This window comes from Schistocerca americana, chromosome 3 (assembly GCF_021461395.2).
Source record: "Schistocerca americana isolate TAMUIC-IGC-003095 chromosome 3, iqSchAmer2.1, whole genome shotgun sequence".
In the NCBI taxonomy this organism is placed as follows: domain Eukaryota; kingdom Metazoa; phylum Arthropoda; class Insecta; order Orthoptera; family Acrididae; genus Schistocerca; species Schistocerca americana.
Window position 1 is genome coordinate 609,083,688 of NC_060121.1, and position 26,940 is coordinate 609,110,627.

General features: G+C 39.4%; 1 protein-coding gene across 4 annotated transcripts in view; it reads right to left on the reverse strand.

The window, feature by feature from the left end:
• Positions 1 to 26,940, reverse strand: part of LOC124605845 — a 93,563-nt gene that overhangs the window by 13,035 nt on the left and 53,588 nt on the right. For 3 of the 4 annotated variants that reach the window (XM_047137776.1, XM_047137777.1, XM_047137778.1), the window contains 2 exons: positions 18,245 to 18,400; positions 5,461 to 6,942 (listed from right to left, as the gene is read on the reverse strand). In XM_047137776.1, coding sequence (XP_046993732.1) covers positions 6,808 to 6,942; positions 18,245 to 18,400 — 291 coding nt within the window. In that variant the 3' untranslated portion in view covers positions 5,461 to 6,807. Of the gene's footprint in view, positions 1 to 5,460; positions 6,943 to 18,244; positions 18,401 to 26,940 lie in introns of those variants that run through there. The other variant, XR_006978684.1, reaches the window with a different exon arrangement.

Sequence of the window (26,940 nt, forward strand, 5' to 3'; positions counted from 1 at the left end):
ATATATATAGTAAAATCTATGAACGAGAAGAGCTGGGAATTTTAAACCAATTCATAAAAATATCGAAAAACTTCCCTCTAAAATCTTACAGCTCATTAAGGAGAGACGACTGTTACTTTTTATGACGAATATAGATTTCAGGTTCCTGTAAGGAATTAAGTAAAACAGTTTTAGGAACCATGGAGAGAACTTTGAGACTATTAGTAGTAATCTGTCTGTCTGACTTACGTAATTGCTGTCACAAGTGTTACACATAATTTTACAAACTCTGGAGTTCAGATATAGCGCTACTACGGTTGTCAGTAGTTTCCCTTGACTTATTATGAGAAAGGTTATTCGTTGAAAGGGCTATGGTTAATTCAGTATTTCAGCAGTGTATTAATCTTTTCATGGACATCCCCTAGATAGGCACCGAGCGAGGTGGCGCAGTGGTTAGCACACTGGACTCGCATTCGGGAGGACGACGGTTCAATCCCGTCTCCGGCCATCCTGATTTAGGTTTTCCGTGATTTCCCTAAATCGTTTCAGGCAAATGCCGGGATGGTTCCTTTGAAAGGGCACGGCCGATATCCTTCCCAATCCTTCCCTAACCCGAGCTTGCGCTCCGTCTCTAATGACCTCGTTGTCGACGGGACGTTAAGCACTAACCACCACCACCACCACCTAGATAGGCCATTTTAGTAGATCTATAGTTACCTTTAATTGTGGCTTGAACTAGATTTTGATAAGGCATTTTAAATTAGTAAATAGAGCATCAAAATATTCAGTGTCATAGTTATTAGTTGTAGATCTGTTTGATCACGTTCAATCCCTTCTGAATTGCATCTGTTTCTTATGACAGCTTTAGAATCGTAAAATCGGACTGAAGAAGTGCCTTTTATGTCCAAATGATTACCAAGAAGGGGCGTTAAAAACTACATCAGAAGTTATAGGTTTTCTGGGATAGAAAACTGATGTTTACTATTATGATGTAATTGTGCTATCTAGAAAACTAATGTTGTTGTGGGCATCATATTGAACAGTGAAACGCAAATTTAGGTGAATACTGTTAAGCACAATTGTCAGGAATTCAATTTCTTTTTGGAAGGTTTTATAGACCATGAGGTTATCATATACGTATCTTTTCTAAAGATGGCTTTACTGTGTGTATCACAGTTACGTTAAAATATTGTGTTTCTCGGTAATTAACAAATAAACAGCCTATCAGTGAGTTACCATAGCAACGCCATCTTTTTGAAAGTAAATTTTCTCGATATATGAAAAAGAGTTGAAGGATAAGTTAATCTTGAGTAACGGAATGACTCAAAAATTTCCCGTAAGTTCATGACTTTATGCTTGATGAGGCTATCTTTAATAATTGCAATAGTTTCTGTAATTGGAATAGTGGTGTAAAGCTTGGTAATATCCAGTGATTCAAACGTAACACCAGGAGAAATACTGCCTCTGTAAATTTGTTCAGCTAATCGAGACGCATTTTTTATACAGAAATTTTCCTTGAAGACATAAAAGTTTCCAGAATACTAGTTGATTTTCCGTTTACTTTTTATGATGGACAATTTTTGTTAATGGCAATGGGATGGATGGGAAAATTTATTTGTGCAACTTTATCTGAGACCTTAATTTCAGAACATGTGGACTCATAATCTTAAGAGAACTTCTGTGATTTGGCAGAAAAAGATAATTATTGTCATCATTTAATTGTTTTAAATTTTGTTTGAAACTTTGATATTTGGTCTTTTTCAACTTCTGTGATATCATTTCTGGAAGAAATTGAAAGTCTTAGAAATATAAGCCTGTACATGTACTATAATTAGGATGTTCCCTTCATGTGCTTAGTATAGTAGCGTTTGCAGAGAGCTACACTATGTGATCAGAAGTGTCCGGACATTTGACTGAAAATGACTTAGAAGTCCGTGGTGCCCTCCATCGGCAATGCTTGAATTCAATATGGTGTTGGCTCAAAGGAGTGCTGTTACTAAGGACAGGTGTTGATGCCGATCGGTGAGGCCTTGCACGAAGTAGGCGTTTCATAACATCCCAAACGTGTTCTATAGGATTCAGGTCAGGACTCTGTGCAGGCCAGTCCTTTACAAGGAGGTTACTGTCGTGTAACCACTCCGCCACAGACCGTGCATTATGAACAGGTGCTCGATCGTGTTGACATATGCAATCGGCATCTCCGAATTGCTCTTCAACAGTGGGAAGCAAGAAGGTGCTTAAAACATCAATGTAGGCCTGTGGTGTGATAGTGCCACGCAAAACAACAAGGGGTGAAGCCCCCTCCATGAAAAACACGACCCCACCGTAGCACCACCGCCTCGGAATTTTACTTTTCGTACTTCACACGCTGGCAGATGACGTTCACCTGTCATTCGCCGCACCCACACCCTGCCATCGGATCAACACATTATGTACCGTGATTCGTCACTCCACACAACTTTTATCCATAGTTCAATCGTCCAATGTTTACGCTCCTTACATCAAGCGAGGCGTCGTTTGGCATTTACCGGTATGTGTGCCTTACGATCAGCCGCTCGACCATGAGATCCAAATTTTCTGACCTCCCGCCTAGCTGTCATAGTATTTTCAGTGGATCCTGATGCAGTTTGCAATTCCTTTGTGATGCTCTTAATAATTGTCTGTCTATTATACATTACGAGTCGCTTCAACTATCGGCGGTCTCTGTCAGTCAACAGACGAGGTCGGCCTCTACGCTTTTATGTTGTTCAAAATGGTTCAAATGGCTCTGAGCACTATGGGACTTAACATCTGTGGTCATCAGTCAGCTAGAACGTAGAACTACTTATACCTAACTAACCTAAGGACATCACACACATCCATGCCCGAGGCAGGATTTGAACCTGCGACCGTAGCAGTCACGAGGTTCCAGACTGAAGCGCCTAGAGCCGCACGGCCACACCGGCCGACTTTTGTGTTGTACGTGTCCCTTCACGTTTCCACTTCACTATCACATCGGAAACAGTGGACCTAGGGATGTGTAGGAGTGTGGAAATACCGCGTACATACGTATGATACAAGTGACACCCAACCATCTGGCCACTTTCGAAGTCCGTGAGTTCCACGGAGCGCCCCATTCTGCTCTCTCACGATATGTAATGGCTGCTGAGGTCGCTGATATGGAGCACCTGGCAGTAGGTGGCAGCACAAAGCAGCTAGTATGAGAAACTTATGTTTTGGAGGTGTCCGCATACTTTTGCAGAACTGAAGTTTAATCAAAAATTAGATTACGTCTATGCATAATAATTATGTCACGTTCTTGTTTCTTAACTATATGAACAAATCTGTAGTTACTGTATATCTATTTCAGCAAGAGGAAATTTCAGCAATATATTAGATTCTTAGAATATCTCACGATGATCATATCGCGATGCTATATTTCGCTCCATGGAAATATATTTGCATTCGTGTGACCCCTGTCACTTGTCTTACATGTTCCGTTGAAGAATTTATTAATTAAAATTCCGTCATCAGTCCTAACATCTTGCATTATTTTTTATATCCAGAGTGTCATGAAATTAAAGATAAGTGAAGCTATTTACTTACTCAATTACACCTAACATAGCCATTAATATATAGACCGTTTCAAAAAGAATACACATATTACAAAGTATTATATTGTCAACACTATCAATCCGTGCGCCATGGCTCAGTTATTGGAAGAACGAATACATTGTCTAGTGTATATTCATTGTCGCTAGTCGTCGGCTATCTTCTGTATGGTTGGCTACTCCAGAGCAGAGATCATTCTGTGTTCTCTAGTTTGCTAAGGGTAATTCCGTGATTACGGTGAAAAGATGTTTCACGACCAGGCACCAAACTACTACTCCGAATGGATGAAAAATTTGCAGTTGGTATCGACGGTTTCTAGACATAGGGTGTGGGGTTAAAGGAAAGAGTCCCGGCAGTCCTTGTCTTTGTGACAAAAATGTTGCACGAAATCAAACCGCTTTCCAACGTATTCCTACAAAATCAATTCGTCGTACCAGTCGGAAGTTACAACTGCCAACAACAACAGTTTGGCGTGCTTTGTGGTGACGGTGATTTGAAGCCGTGCAGTTTACAGCTGTTACAGGTTCTACGTCATGACGACAAACGCAAGCATGTGGCATTTTCTGACGAGGTTTAGAATGCTGCTGACAATGATGACCCTTTCACACAACGCATCGTGTTCAATAATAAAGCTAATTTCTACGTTAGTAGGAAAGTATACAAACGCAATGTCCGAATTTGCGACCTACAGAACCTACATGCGCACATTGAACAAGTACGAGATTCACACGAATCTATATGTTTTTATATGATATCCCACTCATTCTTTTCGACCCCATTCTTCTTTGACGGAAACACTATTAACGGTCAGCTGTATCTTGTATTGTATTGTATGTTAACTGGGGGCCTAGAAACGAACAGAGAGGCTCCGTCCCCGCCGCAGCTGCAGTGGTCCACAACACTACGACGACTACCGCAGTCCACTTCAGCCCTCTGCCGTCCCACACCGAACCACTCTTTCAGGATTATTGTGCGGTTCGGCCCTCGGTGGACCCCCACAGGGAACGTCTCACACGAGACGACTGTAACTCCTACGTTTGCGTAGTAGAGTAATGGTGCTGTAAGCGTACGTGCAGAACTTGTTTGCGCAGCAATCGCCGACATAGTGTAGCTGAGGTGGAATGAGGGAAACCAGCCCGCATTCGTCGAGGCAGATGGAAAACCGCCTAAAAGCCATCCACAGACTGGCCGGCTAACCGGACCTCGACACAAGTTCGCCGGGCGGATCCGTGCCGGGACCAGGCGCCCCTTCCCAGTCAGGAAAGCGGTGAATTATACCACACGGCTAACCGGGCGGGCCAGCTGTATCTTACTATGTTATAAACGTGTTGCGTCCGAGGCTGTACAAGGACAACATTTTTCAACAATATGGGGCATCCCCTCACTGGAGACATCAAGTATGTGAATCTCTGAATGAGACTCTCTACCAAGCCGTTAGATTGGTCGTCAAACACCCGGTAACTTTGCACTCCTCGTCTGATCTCCACGGCCACCAGATTTGCCGATTTGTGACTTCTTCCTGTGGAGTTTCATTAAAGTCAACGTTTGCGCACAACAGTGCCGCAGAAACCAGAAGACGTGAAGAACCGAATCCATCCTGTTATACACCAGTGACGATGGACGTGCTTACCCAAGTATGGGAGGGATTCTAGTTTCAATTTTGTTCTTGTCGCTAGTGGGGTGCATATTGAACATCTGTAATCTAAACATTTGTCCCAAGGCTCATACTTGTATGTTGTATACCTTAAAAAATATGTGCATTCGAAATATGGATCTTCTTTTTGAAACATCCTGCACTTACGTGCTTACCTTGTTAGTAAATCCTACAACGAAATAGTCCTTAGGGCGTAGGAGCAATAGCAAATAAACAGTAAACATGAAACGCTAACATTAAGGAAATATCACTTTTTATTTTCATTTGACGTATAGACATGAATAAATATTTATATACATTCATTTAATGAAAGTGATGAAGGTTATCTCTGAAACATAAGGTACCGTAGCGACATAAAGGGCAAATGAAAAAAGGAACTATAAAAGTTATTTATGTTTATACATGCCACTGACAAGCAATGCTTTAATTATTTTTAAAAATAAAATCGTCCTAGTAACATTCTTTATTGATGATATTCTGATGTGTAATTTTACGAGTGGCAGTTTTTGTATGCCTATTGTACTAACCTGACAAAATGTTGCGTTGAGGCCGATTGGTAACTGACCCAAATTTAAATAACATGCGTCTCATATGTTCGATGTAGCTGTTAGATGTAGTTATATTGAATTCGACGAGTGAAAGCCGCACTCCTTCCACGATGATATCACATGAAAAAAATTCTGAAACTTTCTGTAGTATGGTTTCACAGCCTAGGCTTCTGTATGTTCGTTTTCAACTTTGAATGACATGTTTTTCAGTCATCTCATTCTGTTACGCCTTGATATACACTGTACCATTAGGTCATCTGAAATTATGCGAAAGTTTGTTCGTGGACACTTCAAAGTTACGTTTCATAGATGTACGCTGCTCCTGAATCGTTTAATAATAACAAATGGAAAGCACCAGTTTGCTTTTGTTCTACAATATTGTAGAACAAAAGCAAACTGGTGCTTTTCATTTATTATATTGTTGTTCTACCAAGAACCGACGGAAGATTCTGCTAATACGTTTAATAATAGTACGAAATGCCAGAAGTCACTACTACCATTAGTTCATGCTGATCCCAGAAGCCATAGACAACCTCCGCAAACGTCTTCATCAGTGTTTGTCACTAAAGATGACCCCTTAGAAGATATATTGACTGAAAAATGTGTCATAAGTGCTTTCTATAAATTAATTATTTACAGGTTTCTTGATTCACGTATCCACAGATCCCTGAAATATGTACGAATTACCCTTCTAGATGTAAATGTTATTTATGCTGCACCCTGTACATTCAGACAATGGCACTTCTGTATTCACAACCTAAGAGAACACAATAAAAACATCGTTTTAATATTTTAAGATAATCCTCAACATGAAACTACCTTTGTGAGTCTTCAGATACATCACTCTAGACACGACGATTGCACTCACAGCAACATAGAGTACACCATGATAGTTTGGAATGGAGATGGTATTACCACTAACCTTACGAAGAATGTTAATTGCACAGTTTCTCCTTAGAGAAAATAAGGTCAACATGAAAGAAGTCACACTGCCACGCGCTTGAGGCTGTGAGCAACCGCTGGCTGTGCTCGACCTTAGACTTCGTTGCTGTCTGAGGTCGTGGTCCTTTGCGTAGTGGTCGTCGTGGTCGTGGTAGTAGCTGGCCGCAGAGCTTGCCTGAGAGACTCGCGGAACTCGGCACGTGTTTGTGCCACATTGCGATACGAATCCTGCAAATGGTTAACATCCAGTATAAGAGACAGTATCAAAATTGTCCAATGCAAAGTAGACCAACTTCTACGAAACAGCTGTCCTGTTTTCAAACAACAAAATGAGAGGTGTTTTCGGAGGCAATGCTCTAACAATCTATTGAACAATCCGCCTCAGTTGTGCAAATTTGCTGGTCTTTACCATGGTTTGGGCTAGAATAATCTAGCCTTCTTCAGAAGCATAATATTACTATAACATGCCAGAGTACGGCACAATCAACATTAAAAATTAAAATCTATAGTACCGTGGTACCATGTCGATCTAAAATTACTTAACTGAAGTCCAGCCCCGGCATCACTTCACCACGCGGTCGGTTGGGAATGGCAGCAGCAGCGGCAGCGGCAACTACGTTGGCACTGAATGAGTCAGTGCCAACATAGTTGCCGCTGACAACCAACCATGTGGTTATCCGAGTAACCAAGCCAGTAGTGGGAGGCGTAGATCAACTTTAATCCTAGCACCACTAAGCTCGGATATGTCACATGAATGTCTAGGGGGAGCGGGGGGAGGGCAGGCAAAAATTGCCATCACATTCTTTTCACTTTTTAACATTTTTTGTTCGTTTGTTTATTTTATTTTGATTATTTAATGATCTAGGAATTTCTTTGCTGTGTTGCAACACACTTTCCACAGTTAATCAGGAACATTATAACATATACAAATACAATAAATAAAGTTGAATATGAGAAATATTATTATATGTTGATCATGAATCTAACACTTTCATATATATGAATTTTATATTAAGAAATCGTATAGGAACGTACAATAGCAAACCACAAATAAGAAAATAGAAAATAAAAGTCATAAATTACATATGAGTTTTTCCTTCCTACTCACTTTCATTTTCAATTTCACAACCTTTGCATACGATCGTTATTGCAGAATGAGTGGAACACACATATTTGGAACACCTGCAACAAACTATAGACACTTTTGTCATCTTGTCTATTTCCTTTTTAGAGTTTTTATTCTTCAGACAGATGTGACATCTTCCTCTTGAATAAAATTCAACAGATTGCACAGTTGTAGTAACGCTGGGTGGCGTTTTCCCTAGAACACTTTCCACTGCAGAGATGATAGGCTTTTGTAAACCCATGATATTATTTGCTCTCTCATCCACAGCCGGCCTAACTAGGTGTTGACCTAATTCTGGCAGATACAGCCTCCTTACATTATGCTTCTTCATATTCCAATTTGGGTCGCTTATCATGAAAATCATTCCAGCAGGCAATATCTATCAAGGTGAAAAAGAGAGATAATGAACACCTTCTCGTCCCTAGTTTTACTGAATGATGTGTCATTTGATCAATGCCGTCTGTGCCCCCTTTTGTTTCATCGTAGCAGAGATCGATGTTTGTATCTTTTTCTCTCTGTCAACTCATCCACCACGTTAGGATTGTGTTGTGTGGAAAGAAGTAGGAGATTCTTAGTAGGCTTCAGTTTGGAGATGTATGAGACCAAGGTAACTGCTGCATTGCCTGTTTTCGGATCTGTGAATAAGAACTTATAGGAAAACAGCACTCGACCGTGTGTCTTCTTTAGCTGTTCTCGTATGTGTTTTCAGTTACTCTTCAATGTTCCCACCAAAGTTAACCTGTCATCATTGTAAAGAAGCTCGTTTAGGTCTATGGATGTATAATGACGATCTATTGTTATATTGCTTCCACTTAATGCCAGCGGACTCACAAGGCGTCTAACAACTGCATTTGCACTCCGTTCTTCAGCAGGCCGTTTATCCTTCCCTGCATAGACCTAAATTTTTGGAACATACTGGGCGTGTGCATCGGATAACATCCTAATCAGAATGCCATACTTCCCAGGCTTGTCTTTCACAAAGACCTTAAAGGGACATCTTTCTCGGAATAGGGAGAGCATTTCATCGATCGTTAGATCTGCACTTGGTATGCAATATTTCACCAACATTTTGTCAATTTTGTAGAAAACTTCACGAAGGGGGAAAAACTAATCCTGCTTTCATCTTTCGGTTCTTGTTTCTTTATTATGAAATCTAATCAGCGACAGAAGTTCTCCACATCGAATACGACACATTGTAGCAATGTAGATATTCTGTCCAAGTACGTTGCCCCGTAAGTCGTCAAGAGGCAGTCTAGTGTCATTATATGTTCCCATGCATATCAAAACACCATAAATTTTTGAAAGAATCTGGCACACTAGAGGTCAAGCCTTCATTAGTAAAACCGTCACGAACATTCACTATATTTTGTACTGACCTGCGTACTTGCCTTGGAGTCGCAGTAATATAATCCCTACCACTTTGCTGGAAGCTTTGCTGGAAGCAGCTGCATGTTGTTCATCAGGGGATGATCTCCGTGGACTTGACTCATGTTCAATTGCCGTGTCACTATCGTATGTCACAACTGTATCATCTTCGCCTTGATTAGTTTCATCACCTTCTCTTGCTTAATTTTTTATGTCTGACACCTCTTCCTCTGTGAGAATCATCTGATACTGACAAGTCATTTTATTAGAACTGCGAGTAATGTACAACTGCTCGAACAACAAAGGAGATTTCTTTCGAAACAGCAATGGCAACGCAATACAGCGGTACCAACAGTCAGAAACTGCATTTCTTTCTGCCATACTGAAAAATATTTTAATGAGAAAAGTTTTCTCACCAATGTCGGGGGGGGGGGGGGGGGGGGGGGCAAAAACTAACTGCACTTAAATGTAATAGGCATATTTAAAGACTTAAATAATTCACAAAAATTGCAAACCCTAGACAGCACACACTCTAGATACCTTTGTACAACTACCTAAATTCTTGCTTCTTCACTCCAACAAATAGATGTTGTGGTCTTCAGTCAAGAGACTGGTTTGATGCAGCTCTCCATGCTACTCTAGCCTGTGCAAGCTTCTTCATTTCTCAGTACCTACTGCAAACTACATCCCTCTGAATCTGTTTAGTGTATTCATCTCTTGGTCTCCCTCTACGATTTTTACCCTCCACGCTGCCCTCCAACACTAAATTGGTGATCCCTTGATGCCTCAGAATATGTCCTACCAACCGATCCCTTCTTCTAGTCAAGTTGTGCCACAAACTCTTCTTCTCCCCAATTCTATTCAATACCTCCTCATTAGTTGTGTGATTTACCCATCTAATCTTCATCCTTCTTCTGTAGTACCACATTTCGTAAGCATTTATTCTCTCTCAGTCTAAACTATTTATGGTCCACGTATAACTTCCATACATGGCTACACTCCACACAAACACTTTCAAAATGGTTGAAATGGCTCTGAGCACTATGGGACTTAACATCTATGGTCATCAGCCCCCTAGAACTTAGAACTACTTAAACCTAACTAACCTATGGATGTCACACAACACCCAGTCATCACGAGTCACAGAAAATCCCTGACCCCCGCCGGGAATCGAACCCGGGAACCCGGGCATGGGAAGCGAGAACCTTACCGCACGACCACGAGCTGCGGACAGTTCTAATGGAATGTTGTCTATTCCCGGAACCTTGTTTCGACTTAGGTCTTTCAGTGCTCTGTCAAACTCTTCACGCAGTATCATAGCTCCCATTTCATCTTCATCTACATCCTCTTCCATTTCCATAATATTGTCCTCAAGAACATCGCCCTTGTATAGACCCTCTATATACATCTTTCACCTTTCTACTTTCCCTTCTTTGCTTAGAACTGGGTTTCCATCTGAGAACTTGATATTCATGCAAGTGGTTCTCTTGTCTCCAAAGATCTCTTTAATTTTCCTGTAGGCAGTATCTATCTTACCCCTAGTGAGATAAGCCTCTACATCATTATATTTGTCCTCTTGCCATCCCTACTTTGCCATTTTCACTTTTTGTCGATTCCATTTTTGAGACTTTTGTATTCCTTTTTGCCTGCTTCATTTACTGCATTTTTATATTTTCTCCTTTCATCAATTAAATTCAATATGTCTTCTGTTACCCAAGGATTTCTACTAGCCCTCGTCTTTTTACCTACTAGATGCTCTGCTGCCTTCACTACTTCATCCCTCAAAGCTACCCATTCTTCTTCTACTGTATTTCTTTCCCCCATTCTTGTCAATTGTTCCCTTATTTTTCTCCCTGAAACTCTGTACAACCTCTGGTCTAGTAAGTTTATCCAGGTCCCATTTCATTAAATTGCCACCTCTTTGCAGTTTCTTCAGTTTTAATCTACAGTTCATAATCAATAGATTGTGGTCAGAGTCCACATCTGCCCCTGGAAATGTCTTACAATTTAAAACCTGGTTCCTGAATCTCTGTCTTACCATTATATAATCTATCCGAAACCTTTCAGTATCTGCAGGCTTCTTCCATGTATACAAATTTCTTTTATGATTGCTGAACCAATTGTTAGCTATGATTAATTTATGCCCTGTGCAAAATTCTACCAGGCGGCTTCCTCTTTAATTCCTTACCCCCATTACATATTCACCTAATACGTTTCCTTCTCTTCGTTTTCCTACTATCGAATTCCAGTCACCCATGACTATTAAATTACCATCTCCCTTCACTATCTGAATAATTTATTTTATCTCATCATACATTTCATCAATCTCTTCGTCATCTGTGGAGTTAGTCGGCATATAAACTTGTACTGCTGTGGCAGGCGTGGGTTTCGTATCAATCTTGGCCTCAGTAATGCGTTCACTATGTTGTTTGTAGTAGCTTACCCGCATTCCTATCTTTTTATTCATTACTGAACCTACTCCTGCAGTACCCCTATTTGATTTTGTATTTATAACCCTGTATTCACGTGACCAAAAGTCTTATTCCTCCTGCCACCGAACTTCACTAATTCCCACTATATCTAACTTTAACCTATCCATTTCCCTTTTTAAATTTTGTAACCTACCTGCCCGATTAAGTGATCTGACATTCAACGCTCCGATCCGTAGAACGCCAGTTTTCTTTCTCCTGATAACGATGTACTCTTGAGTAGTCCCCGCCCGGAGATCCGAATGGGGAACTATTTTACCTCCGGAATATTTTACCCAAGAGGACGCCATCATCATTTAACCATACAGTAGAGCTGCATGCCCTCGGGAAAAATTACGGCTGTAGTTTCCCCTTGCTTTCAGCCGTTGGCAGTACCAGCACTGCAAGGCCGTTTTAGTTAGTGTTGCAAGGCCACATCACTCATCCAGACTGTTGCCCCTGCAACTACTGAAAAGTCTGCTGCCCCTCTTCAGGAACCACATGTTTGTCTGACCTCTCAACAGATATCCCTCCGTTGAGGTTGCACCTACGGTACGGCTATCTGTATCGCTGAGGCTCGCAAGCATCCGCATCAACGGCAAGGTCCATGGTTCATCGGTGGAAACAAATAGATACAAATAAAACAAATACTGCAGGCTGTTGTTTTCCCCCCCCCCCCCCCCCCCCGCCCATTTAGTGGTTCTACAGTTAATAATCATATGAACAACGGTTTTGGAGTGCTTTGCCGAAAGTGATAGTTAAGTTCTGTTTAATAGCTTGTAGTTAAAATGTAAATCGGATTATCGAATCACTTCACATGCAAGTTACTATCATTTTATACAATGAACTACAATGTTTATTTCTTAGAAAAGTTATGTTTCTGGGTTTTGTGTCAGCTAAGCTATTTGTAAGACATAAATAAAAGTCGTAGCCTGCAACCATTCATGATCATGGTTAGTTTGCCACATATAGCTATTGAAATTCACACAGTGTTGCTATAACTGATATTGTATCCAACATTTCTGGCGTCCTCTGGGAGACACAGGGGACAGAAGCATTTCAGTTCTTCACCGTTTATTGCAATGAAAAGGGAATTCTTAGCAATGTTCACAATGAAAGAACAGCTAGCTACTATTTGAGGTAGTCACTTTTCGAACGATAAACTGTTGGTGAATTTAAACATGCATCTGCATGATTTCTGAAGCTCGCAGGAGGCGAAATTTCCGGAAAAATTTAACTCTTAAAACCAAGACCTAAATCTATGGAATATAATGGGCTTGCCCTTTTCTCACACGGTATGCTGAGAACCATGGATGAAAGGGAACAGGCCAATTCCGTCTTTCTAGATTTCTGGAAAGCATTTTACGCGGTGCCCCATTGCAAGCCATTAATGAAGGTACGAACTTACGTAATAAGTTCACAGATATGTGAGTGGCTCGTTCTTAAATAATGTAAGAGGTGTAACAAAGAAACGATTCTAAGGCATAATTACAGAAAGCAGTACCTGTATGTTAGAAGTATTGACCCTGGCTGTTGAGACACTTGTGGCACTGTGGCACAAGGCGCTGAATGGCTGTTTCATAAAATTCCCCGGGCTTTGATGGTAACCAGTTCCGCACGTACAGCTGTACGACGTCATCCGAAGTGAATCGTTAGCCCCTCAGTGCCTTTGACCAAGATGGCCCCCTTCTCATTCACTTCCTGCAGCACGGGACAACAGTGGATGGTCAGCGTTACTCGCAAACCTTGACCAACCTTCGCCAAGCGATCAAATCAAAACGACCAGGCAATCTCACCCGTGGGGTCATTCTACTCCACGACAATGCAAAGCCTCATACGGCCAACTCAGTCATGCCACTCCTGCAGAAACTCAAATGGGAGGTTCTCGGCCACCCTCGATACAGTCTGTACCTCTCTCCCTGTGATTACATCGATTTTGGTCCCCTTAAAACGCCTCTGTATGGCAAACGATTCACCTCAGACAGCGGTACGTGCGGAACTGGTTAACATCGCAGCCCCAGGAATTTTAAGAGACAGCCATTCACCGCCTTGTGTCACAGTGGGACACGTGTCTCAACAGCCAAGGTCAATACTTCTAACATACAGGGACTTTTTTCTGTAATTATGCCTCCGGCTCGTTTCATTTTGAACGCCCCTTATAGAACCCAGTATATTGTCCTCGACGGTGAGTGTTCATCAGAGACAAGAGTACCGTCAGGAGTGACCCAGCGATGTGTGATAATACCGCTGTTGATCTCTGTATACATAAATGATTTGGCGGACAGGGTGGACAGCAATCTGCGGTTGTTTGACGATGATGCCTTGGTGTAGGGTAAGGTGACGAAGTTGAGTGACTGTAGGAAGATACAAGACGACTTAGACGAAATATCGAGTTGGTGTGATGAATGGCAGCTGCCGCTAAATGAGGAAAACAGTAAGTTAATGCGGATGAGCAGGAAGAACAAACCTGTAATGTTCGGTTACAGTATTACTAGTGTCCTGCTTGACACAGTCAGGTCATTTAAATATCTGAGCGTAACGTTGCAAAGCGATATGAGATGGAGCGAGCATTTCAAAACTGTGGTTGGGAAGACAAATGGTTGACTTCGGTTTATAGGGAGATGCCGCATATAGAAGGCTAGTGCGACCTTTTCTTGAGTAGTGCTCGAGTGTTTAGGATCCGTAACAGGTCGGATTGAAGGTAAATATCGAAGCAATTCATAGGCAGGCTGCTACATTTGTTACCGGTAGGTTCGAACAACATGTCAGTGTTATGGAGATGATTCGGGAACTCAAATGGCAATCCGTGGAGGGAAGGCGACATTCTTTTCGATAAACACTATTGTGAAATTTAGAGAACCGGCATTTGAAGCTGACTGCCGAACGATTCTGCTGCCGCCAACATACACTGCGCGTAAGGACCGCTAAGATATGATACGACAAATTAGTGCTCATACGGAGGCGTACAGACAGTCGTTTTTCCCTCAATCTGTTAGAGAGTGGAACAGGAGGGAAATGACAAGAAGTGGTACAGGATACCCTCCGCCACAGAGCGTACGGTGGCTTGCGAAGTATCCATGTAGATGTAGCTGTAGATGTAATGGTTTTGGAAAGTATAAAATGTGACTGAGGTTGCCGTTTTGTAAGACATAAATTTACCTAGTGGTATATTTTTCCTAAATTTTGAGGAAGCGTTGTACTTAAGAGTATAGCCAAGGATAGAAAGACAGAACATTTCAGTGAATACCAAAAAATGAAGGATACTTGCAGCCTTAAAGTATAGGTTTATTGCTTTTCCTTAATTTATCTATCAAACATACATGAAAAAGGGATGGCCACTTTTGCAGAGGCAACAAATTTTATAAATAATACTTTTAGATATGAAGAAAATAAATGCTTAAAACTTATTTGAAAAATTGATAAATGTTTCTCTGCAAATGTACTAACCTTTAACTCTTTTTAAAAAGAGTTACTTGCATCTGCTCAACGAACTGAATATATTAATAATCAGTGTGATACATAAACAGGGGTCAAGAAGTAGGGCAGTACGTTTCAACTTTTTTGGATATATATATATATATATATATATATATATATATATATATATATATATATATATATATATAAGCAAAAATCTGAACAAAGAGAAATATTATTCACTATTTCAAAGATTTCTACTCTTGACAAAATGTTTAGTTTGAGAAACAAACAAACCAGCATCTTCACATACTTTTCATATTTGAACCTAGTGTCTTCTGGCGCAAATTTCTGAGGTCTGGAAAACCGACCAACACTGAGCAACAAACCATTTGTCATCTGTCTAATGCCATAAAGTGCCTGACAACTAAAGAAGTAGATTTTAAATCTAAATTGATATCGTTTCTTCCAGAAAATTTCTCTTACTATAGAACTAAATTATTAACTACGAATTAACGATATTATGGTACAGAAGATAGAGGTGTTTATTTTTGTCATTAACTTGAACTAATGCCTGTGGTATGTTTAATTTTGTTACGCTTGAGCCCATGTGCTATTAGTAAACTCTAAGTAAGCAGAATTTTATACACGCAGATGCTTGGTAATCTGTAAACTGACTCGTCCTGCTAAATTTCTATAGAAATTCTCGCCATGATCTACTGAATATGGAATAATCGATTTACGTAACTATCTAAATATTGCGACAATAATGTCACTGTTTTACCACCACAATATTTTCCAATGATAAATAATTTTTGTTTCAGTTAATACTATAATAAACCAACATTTGGTAACGTAAGGTAAGAACATCGAAGTTATAAACCAACTGGTTATTCACTTAATACAAGTGATTCTTCTTTTTCTTTTTCGTAGCGTTTATCATGTTTTCCAACAGGTCTGCTTTTTCAGGATTTACGAAGTTTATTATAAAGTCTGTGGCCGGATGCACTTCGTGGGGACATCTGTCTGCATACCACGTGAACTTTGTTCTGTGTGTTATCGTATTTTATTTGTTAGTGAATCGTATTATATGAGGTGGATTTAGGGAACTAGCCCAGCATTTGCCTAAACGAGCGTGGGGAACCGACTAAAAACTACACTATGTCGGCCATTGTACAAACCGCACGGATCCTATATGGGTCTAGCTCATCTCCCTACCACACAGTCTAGCCTACCCATGTTACGCTGTGGAGCAGACCACTTGACATGAATAATCAGAATGCTAAGAGTTTTACCGTCTTATGTAAGTAGAGTGTAATTTTCCTATGGATGAACCCTATAAAACTAAAATCATTAGATAATATAACTATCCAACAAATTAGATCTTATTTCAAATTATCAGCAAGCAGATCAGTGAAATTCATGATTTAGTATAGAACAAGTACAAGGATTTCATAACGATGTTCATATTTAAGTACATTAAACTAGTTTGCTGCATCGCAGGAAGATCAGTATCATTAATTTGTAGATCGAATGACTCTCTTAAAAGCATTTTGACTTGTATTGAACTGGTGAGTATCTGAGTTGATAAGCACTAAATTGATACTATCCAAACATGAACGGCTATGTAGCAATCGTGTGTGGAATTATTGAATCAATTTTGTTCTGTTGTATACTCCCAGAAGAAGCTAAGACACTACAGGACTGTCTCATTAAATCCTTCGGTGCTAAACTCAAAACTAACAATTGGGACACCAATAGGAAAAATTGGTTTTATGTGTTATCTTGGAGGTGCAATTGCGTGTAACTGTGGGGAATACTTGATGGTAATCTACGCCCATATGAGATGAAATCTGGGGCTCGACTTACGTCGACATCAGTGTCAATCTCCTGAATGAACATCAGAAGTATTCGGACACCACTATGTAATGCGGAAGTAGCCACTATGTGATACGAGTGGGGACCACCATTATAGAACGAGATGGGGAGAATCGTGTGACCGCTAATAAACTCTTCCGAATCCTGAAATAGCCGACCCCTTAGAAAAAGTGACAAAGGCTACGGCGAAGGAGAATCACTTGTGTTAAGTGGCAGCCAGTTGGTTTATAACAGTAATAGCACAATCGGTATGCCAGAAGATTTCAGCGACTTCGACTGTAGGCTAGCCATTGAGTGTCATCTGAATCAGAAACTCACTAGTGACGTTTTAACCCTTGTAAAGCCGCCCCAGCCAACTGTGGGTGATGAGGCTGTGAAATACAACACGAAGAAGCAACCACAGTTAAAACAACAGGTAGATCTCCTGTACCGATGGACAGGGCCCGTAGAGTATTGCAAAATGTGATTGCAAAAACTCGCATGAAATCAGCAGAGGGAACCACTCCTGACTTTCTAAGTGCTACTCGGCTAGCAGAATGAGTATGGTCGAACATCTCAGGTCTAACGTTTCGGTAGCCAATAACAAACGACTTTGGAGGTGGCGTAAAAAGAGACGCCACTCGACTGTAGAAAATTGTAAACGAATGATTTGAGGTGATTAATCACGTTGTATCCTTTGACAATCCCAAGGACGGGTTTGAGTCTGGTGAATGCCTGGAGAACTATATCTGCTATCGTGGGAAATGACGATAGTGAAGTATAGAGGAGGTCGTGTTGTAGCACACGGCTGCTTTTCGTGATTAACAGGACGCTAAGTGCTGAAGGATAAGAAAACATTTTACAGAACTGCGTATTGCATACAGTAGAGAAACAACTCGGAGAGCGTGACTGTACCAGCATGACAATGCACTCTGTCACAAAGCAACATCTGTGAGGCAATGTCCTGTGGACAACAACATTCGTGGACTATCCTACCCAGAGTCCTGGCCTGAACACAACAGAACATCTGTGGTGTGAGTCAGGACGTCGACTCCGTTCCGGACTCCAGTGTCTAGGATCACTCCCTTCTGTATTTTCTGTTCTTGAGGAATAATGGGCGGCCATTCCTGCATAGACATTGAGGCACCTAACTGTTGGTGTCCCCCAGAAGAGTTCAAGCCATATAAAGACGAGGGTGGACACAGGTCGTATTAATGGCCACTAGTACACTGGATGAGATAGTGTATTCGGATGGTATTCTACACACAGCAGAGATGAGCAGTGGATCGCGACTTACGTTGACAGCAATGTCAACCTCCTGATTGAAGAGCCGCACGAGCCCACGGATGTTGAGACGCGCGATCCTCAGCAGCTCCTGGCGCGTCAGCACGTACTCCGTGGTGGTCGTCATGTTGTCGCCGCCCTCGCCCGGCGGCGTGCTCTGAGAGGGAGGCTGCGGAACAACAGTGGAAGGTGTTAACTGCGTGTGGTAGTTATAACAGCAATACGCATAGACGATTTGCCAGCGCAGCAAGCAGAGAATGAGCGGTGATATGCTGACACATTTGTGTGTTGATTCTGAAGCAGGAACGTTCATGAAATTGAACGAAAACGTCACTTTCCAATCAGTTTTATTTTATTTATTAGTACATCTCATGGACAGTAAGTGACAGAATAAAAAACTTTAGGTTCAGCTTTAAATAGCATTTCCTGAAAATTACGTTATTTTTTTTTAAAGTTTATGAGTCTATGAAGGCTATAATTATGAAATTTTGTACACTTATTTCTATAAACCTAATAAATTTGGCCTGAAGAGTAAGTTTTGTAATTTTCAGCGTAAGATGGTGAATGGGGCAAAGTGCTTGGAATTTTGCATGAATTCATTATACTTGCAGTATTAAGATTCAAAATTTATTTAAATTCTCCTAGTCGATATATTAAAAAAAGCCTCCCGAGAGAAGTTTACTATTTGCAAAGAGGTTAAACTAAAAAATATGGAAATCTCTAGAACAGTTTCTGACAAAAATGTCCTTATATTATTTTTTAAAAATAGAATTTTTTAATTGCACAAAAGTCAAATACATTTACTCATAAAAACTCAACAGTAAATCTGTTAATTTCATGTAAAACATGGTACAAAATTTCGTTACTGTAGCTAGAAAATGGTGCATTTGGTGAATATCTTAAATAATGAGTGTTTTTCATTGACGTCCCCTCCTGATACAGTTACCTTACATGCTCAATGATACTGGCGCAGCAATAGTTAAGGTGTCTGATCACTAGATGAGGAGAACCACTAGTTTAGCCGGACTTGGCTTTGGAAGCAGATCGGCAGCAGCCGTTCTAAGGAAACATTTCGGCATTTACTTGAACTGCTGCTTCCGTAAACAACTTCTCTCGGGATATGTAGACGGGAATTTGTACCTTGGTCGGTTGGCGCCTGTGTTTAAACCACATGACAGAAATCAAACTAACCACACAACAAGAAACAATATCCTCGTGGAACAGAAGAAAAAAATTTAACATAAATAAATAGGTAATATTTTTATATAGAAAAGGATTCTTCGTTATTACTGAAAATGTTATGAGCTGCCTTCGTCTGATTTGCCTTGATAATTACAGATAGTGAAACAGTGGTATGAATCACAAAAATAAGCCTAGTTTCAGAATATTAGTAAAAAATCAGGAAATTGTAAGTATTTTTGCAGTATGGAGGATTTACTTTATTAAAATTTATTCTATCCATGCACTTACTAAAAGGATATTTTCACAACTTGTTTGTTTCCCTTCAAACAGTTAAGAAAATTTACTATAGTTGGTCTGAAAACTGAAGGTTTTACATTTACTTTATTTTGCAAATTCAAAAATGATTGGTCCTCTGATTTCTGTAGTGCCGTTCATTTACTTATAGTTTTATTTTATCGACTATGTCAGCTTACATGCTTATGTCATGTTCGTGTGTACATTGCACATTAATTTTCCTGAAAATTTGTTATTTTTTGCATTCGGCATATTCTATGCGATGCAACACATTTACATAAAATCGGGAATACTTGGAAAATGGGGAGGTCGCTATGAGAATTAAAGAAACCTAATAATTCTGATTGCAGTACAGAAGTGGAGATAGAGATATTGAAAATGATATAATGAGAGGGAGGGACAGGTATAATTATCAGGAAGACAGAGACTTGGAGCGGAGTGTACAGACACACACTGAAGAGGGAGGGAAAACTCTTTAAGGTATATTGAATCCAATCCACATTTGAACCCTCCAACCACAACGCAGTTTTCTCACAGTCCTCTGTATTCCGCGAGTGCAGAGCACTTTCTGGCCACGGGCAAGCTAAGTAAATATTTTTTAAAGATAATTATTCTGTCCTTGGTATTATTTCAGAAGCAGTACTGGGAAGATGGACCAAAAATGGCTTTTAAAATAAGTAATGCTCTCGCATGTTTATGTTTGAAGAAGCTAATGAGCCGTGGCGCCATTGAGTTAGTAGACTGTTCTGTCTGGCGCCACTGGCTCAGGTGTAGCATCGACTATCCCTGTTGTCGACCCATTGCCAATATCTTTGAGGTAGAGTTGCTATATGTGGATTGTGTCCTTAGAAGGTCTTTCCTTGCCGGTATATATACGGGGTTCGCTGGCCCGAGGGGGAGGCACGAAGTTTGGGGATTGGCATTAGCGTCGCGACAAGTGGTGGTCTCGACATCCGAGCGGCCGAAGCCACGAGTTGCGCAGGGAGGGCCTCTGCAGAGCGAAGATACCCGAGTACTTGACCGGGGTCAGCGTCGACTACAATCAGCCGGCTGACATCCCGTCGGTTGGTTGGCAACGTTCGTTTCGGACGACCGCTCGTGGCCTGGCTGTCCTCTTCTAGATGGCTTTCATCGGCACCACTCAGTAACTGCTGCGGCGCACCGTGGATCCATGGAATTGCTTCCTGATAAAGGGGAGTAGCATTCTTTAAACCTCTTGCTGATTTGTTTCATTGTCTATCTGCCTTCCTTATTATTTTTTGGTTTGTACCCGACCCTCAGAGTTGTACTCGGTCGCCTCTTTGGTCGTATATGTAGGCAGTATTATTGTACTAAGACACTACTTGTCGTTTGAAAATTTGTACTGCTACTATATGGCCTTTCCTTTCTGGTTGTACCCATGTTCTAATTAATCAGCTCTTTGTCGTAAATACAGTCGGAACAACTGTACTAAGGCACAGATTGCCTTTAAACAAAAGAGTGACCTTGTGGTTAGATTTAGCTGTTAACCGGTTTAATTCTTTGAGTGTAATCTCATTTCTCAGTCATTAGTTATAATCTGAACAACCTGTTGTATTAAGGTGTTCGTTTCCGTGTTCGAAAGACCCGGTAATTATTGGTGTATTTTAGCTGGACCTTGTGGTTCCGTCGAGTGAGTTCTCTTGTAATAAGTGTTCAAAAGTAATGTTTTCACATGTTGCTTCAGAGCGGTCTTAATAACTGACAATCGGTTTAACTTCGAAAACATTAACGCCAACTGTCACCATGGGATCCAGTCGCACCTTTGTTGCCGATTGAAATTAAGAGATTGGTTGCTTTGAAGTAAGCCTTATCATTGTCATATTGTTTGCTAATCTGTTTAACCCTTAAGCACAGGTGCGCATCGTAACCCGGAAACTTCCGACATACAGCTTTCAAATTAAAAGTTAAGTCATTTGTTTTGAGTAGCTGAATCACTCTTCTCATTAGTGGGGTTTATATAGTTTTCACGTGTTGCAGAAGAGCATTTAATAAGAGAGACTATGTCCAGCGCGGTAGGAAACACCGCTGTTTCACCCGATAACGGGCGGGCTGCAGGTCCAGTCGTCTTGTAATCATTGCCATGTTGTTTGGTGTTTTGCAATACAGCACTTCAGATTTCTTTTGCAAAGATTAAAAGCTTATTCAACTTAAGGCTTAGGATCAAAAGAATTTTTCAAGTTTTTCGTTTTGTTAAAGAAAATTTTATGGTTATGTGCTTCGATTATCTGTTAAACACAGTTTATATGTTGTTAAATAAATAGGTTGTGTGAAAAGAAAGTTATATTTGTGGACCCTCCATTCCCTATTTTTCTTAATTCCAGTAAGTACCACGCATGAAATAAAAACTGAAAAAGAGTACTGATTGAACTACCAGGATGGAGAGACATTCTTCGTGTTGTTGCAGTATGTGACACTGAACACATGGAGAAAATAATCTGCACTGAAGCAATCTATAAGTGCTTATGAGAGCATGGTTCCCTTAGTCAGAATGGTAATATGAGCTTCAAATTACTTGATATTGGTTGCTCTAATCTGGTATGTATTCAATGATGCCATACAATGTTTTGTTTCCAATATTTATCTGATCACGAAGCAGACTTTTGTTGTGTGTCAATGTACTATATATCTGAAAGTCTCTCTTTGTCAGGATGTGTACGCTGCCACTGAATTTGATTATATTCATTTCTTTGGGTTTAGTGTTAGCAGTTGGGTGTTATTTTTAATGTTATGTGCACTGTGCTGCATGGTCTGATTTGTTCTTTCTACTGGGTGTGAAAGATCTTAGTTGTCAGCATTGTGCATGAAACATAACAATAAATGTATCTAAGTTGGTAGGTGTATGATTGTTGGGAAATGGTAGATACTGGCTATTGATAGCGTATGTTTTTGGTTTTAATATGAGTGTATATTTCTATATTGTATTGTGTATTTTCTTTCCTAAGTATATTAATGAATGACAGAAGTAACAAGCAACTAACCGTTGTTCAGCCATGGGGATGAAAATCATTGCTGTTGAAACCAGTTCATTAACTAAAGCCATTTTCCACTATAAGCTGGGTTTGAAAAGTGTCCTAGGCATGGTCCATTTGGAAATGTTAAGTGCTTGCTTTCCTGTGACCATTCTGCTGACTTAACCAGCCAGTTACAAAGGGACTTACAATTGGATGTTGACTCAGAACCACAGTGACTCTTAACTTCTTGACATTATTGTATCATTGCCAGAGGTAGAGGAAGTGATAAGTGACATAATGAAAATTTGAATTTGTAGGAAGCACTAATCAAAAGTGTCACAGAGCTACCTGCAATATGAGAAATATGCTTCAACTGAAATTTAGTCATTAATGCATATACAAAACATTACTCATAAATTATTTGGAGATCAGCTTTTGTAATATATTTAAAGTATTTTTTTCTAAATATTCATATTTTTTCGTATCTGTATTGATCTATGGTGTTATTCTAATAGTCAATGACAATCCAGATATTCAGTGGCAGCAAGAAGCTTTATTTGGGCGTTTACATTAGAGTTAAGCACAGTTAGAAGAAGCTCATTACGAGAACTATGAAACTGAGTGCACAACTGACACTGGAGAGATTAAGTAGTAGATATGACACAGGCAGAATTCGTAATAGTGAATATCACATTGAATGAATCTTATAAGTACTACACTTGGTCAGTAATAGGAAGTCAAACCCACTCTTACAGAAAAGAAAAAATGTAAAATAGGTATGATAATAACAAACACATCAGCAATTCTGTTATATCAGTGAGGTGTATCAACTCTGTTGTATCTATGAATAAGCATGATATATGGATACACTGTAGTACATGATTTTGAAAAGAGGGTATATATATTGAAATAAAGAAGGACAAAAATTCAGTACTTCTAAGTTGCTCCCATAATTCCTGGGTGTGCTGCCACATCTGATCATCGAAATTCCACATTAGTTTGCTGGACAACCATTCCACCACCATCAAGTGGTGCTGATGGACATTCCAGCAGCACCATCTAACAATGATGTAACAATATTTGCTGAGATATTGGGGACTTTGCTGATCGGATCTGGCAGTACAATGAAAATTCTGGAAGCTGCATGTATCCCGAGGAAGCGTCAGACCACATGTTACTTCTATGTTGCCTTTATTGATAGAAATTAAAAAGGAAAGGGTTTCTAGGAGAAACATAGGATGTAATGGGTTACAGAAATCGATGGTATGTATAAAGGTATGTAGAATGCAGATAGTAAGCTGTCCATCTAAGATTTCTAAAATTAAAACGAAACATTATATTCAGCATATTTATAAAATGATTTTCACTGACCACAAATACATAAACAGAGTTCTACAGATTGCCTCAGGAAATAAATCAGCTGCTCAGTTTGGTCAATGAAACTAAAATAGACTTTGAAATAGTCAATATTCAATGTGTGAAATAAGTATAAATTTTTGTCTAAAGTCATGTTGGATATCTCTAAATTCAATACTATACAGGTAATATGAGAGGTTTGATATGGCACAAATGAAACAAGAGAAATGGTAAATGTTTGCAAAATATTGAAGAAGCAGGAAATAATCTGAAAACATTTAGGCTACCAGCCAACAGTACAAATCATTTAACAAAAAAGGTAATAGAAATGACAATGAAATAAACCTTCAATGGCTTTGAGAGAAATGTAAACAATGAAATCATGAAATATTATATGGAGGAACTGGTGTGTGGTGCAAAATGAGTTAATGGCTATTGTTGAACAGTGAAAATTGTAATTTCAACTACCCCAGTGGAAAAAATGTTAAGTACATCAGTGTGGAAAAATATGCAACGAACACAATGGATACCTACAATACAGGGGTAAACTCTATAACAATGTGAAGGAAACAGATAATGATGAACAAGTATATTATCCAGTATATTTGAGGAAAACTATTGCAAATGCGTGGTATGGATTGGCCTCATAAAGGGTTGTAGTCTGTAACAGATCCAATATGTTAGAAAAATATAAAGAGGAAAAGACTGGAATAAAAAGTGAAGTGAGCAGCTTACAAATTAAAGTATCAAGTGAAATATGATAAAAGACATGCTTCTGATTAAAGAGAGAGGATAGTTAACACTGCCTATGGTTAAGTCTATAATAATGGAGATAAGATATAATGACAATGACATACAAATATATGTGATAATTTGGGGAGATGAAAGGAAGGAAAATTAATAATTCATACATGCATGATGGAAATTAAGATGGACCTTCAGGAAGAAGAAAGATTTAGCAACTAGAAAGAAATATTTCTGCCAACAAGTAAATATACTACTTTCAATATATTAACATGGAACAAGGGAAGAACTTGATTTGCTTAATATACAACATGTGTTAAAATGTAATATGAACACTGGAAAGTTGGAAATGTGATTTGCCACAAAATCATATTAGAACTGTGTGGAAGTAAAATGGTGAAAATTGCATAAAGCAAGGAAGCAAAGAAATTTGTGGAAAATGTTTGTGTGGTAGGTATTCATATTGATGAAAACAGTTACTTGGTTATTGAGAAGGATTCTATCATACTATAACAAATGCTATATTACAGTTCCAAATTTTCTCTGGAAAACTTACATATTTGTTGATACCATGATACAAGAAGGAGAAACAGCTAATATAACCAACCAAAAGACTATTATTTTAACCAGTTGAGATTTGAGTATGGCATATACATCAGTTTTTCTGTAACTGAAATTTGAGAAATATTGAACAGTTTGTGTTTAGGACAGAGTGCATAAATTTCTGATTAGTTCTGAACCCACAAGAATTTATTTGAAAGACTTTCACACTGCAGTTTGTTGTTTTTGTGCAAAACATTAAAATGCATTTCACTACAATATATGACATGTTAGTTTTCCCAGATTGTTTAATTTCTGTGAGCTTTTAGGCTGGAAGATATGCATTCTCATTACAATTTAACCTACTGTAAGATGGCACCACCTCAAGTGCAGTTATCTAGTTCTTCTGTTGTAAATATTTAATTACTTCTGCACTTACTTTAACTTGAAAGGATTTTTGGATTTTATGAGTTGATAACTGCCTACATAGCCGCTCTGGAATCACAAAATAAAACTGCAATCTCTAATGTGTGTAAATACCGTAGTTGTTTAGCTGACCTATTTACAGTACTGATGACATCAATTTCCCCAAAAATTTGATTGGTGCAATCCTAAAGCTTGAGGGAATGAGGAAGTTTTGCTGTATACTCCTATGTCATTTCTTTCTTCTTCCATTAATGAACCATCTGCATAGATGTTGAGCCATAGATCTTGAGAGTGTCTCGGCATTATTGTTTCCAATGCTTTCATTACTAATTTATGTTTCAATTTTTTTCCCATTAAGTATAAATGGTATTGCAACTTAGGAAACACAGTTTGAGAGAGTGGGAAAAGTGCCAACTATCAGCAGTTCATTTTTTGATCTTATGTCTTCCATCATTGGCTGAGGTTAATGTGTGTTTCCAACTGTCTGTTGCAGTAGGCTCTAATCCAGTAAGAATTCTCACAGATAAGACTGTTGACTTTACTCGATCAGCTGTAGTTCTTAAGATGGTTCTGGATCTTTTCTAACCTATTGACATTTCCTGTAGTAGCTGTAATAAGTGCTACACTACCATATGTTAAAATTTGTATTATGTAAGTTTTGTTACTGTTGTGAAGTACAGTCCTTGAACATCACCGTTTACTACCAGCTAATCACTTCCCTACACCAAGTCTGTTTTTGGCTGTCTCAGCATGTTTATTTGTTTTGTTCTGTCAGTTTGATTTTTGATTTATATACACCCCTAAATATTTAGGGTCTTCGTTCCTATATATGTCTACCATCCAATTTTCACAGTTACTTTTGGATGACCATGACAAGAAGATTGTGGCAATGTTTATGAAGTGTTGCGCACTGGAGTGCTGTGTTCTCTTGTGTGAAATCAGGAATGTAATATTACAGTTGATTATCATTCTAGCAGAGCAATAGGAAATGGAAGACTCTTTAACTATAACAACCAGGGAATACTTCTGATAATAAATGTAAGTTATTGGAGTTCAGTGCATACATTCAGCACTTCTTTGTAGATGACATCCAATTGAAGGTTGAAAAGCAAACAAATTGCCTTTGGTTCCATTCACATATTGGTGGGACAAATAGTGGTTTACTTGTTATCAATGTTAAATAATGGGATTCACC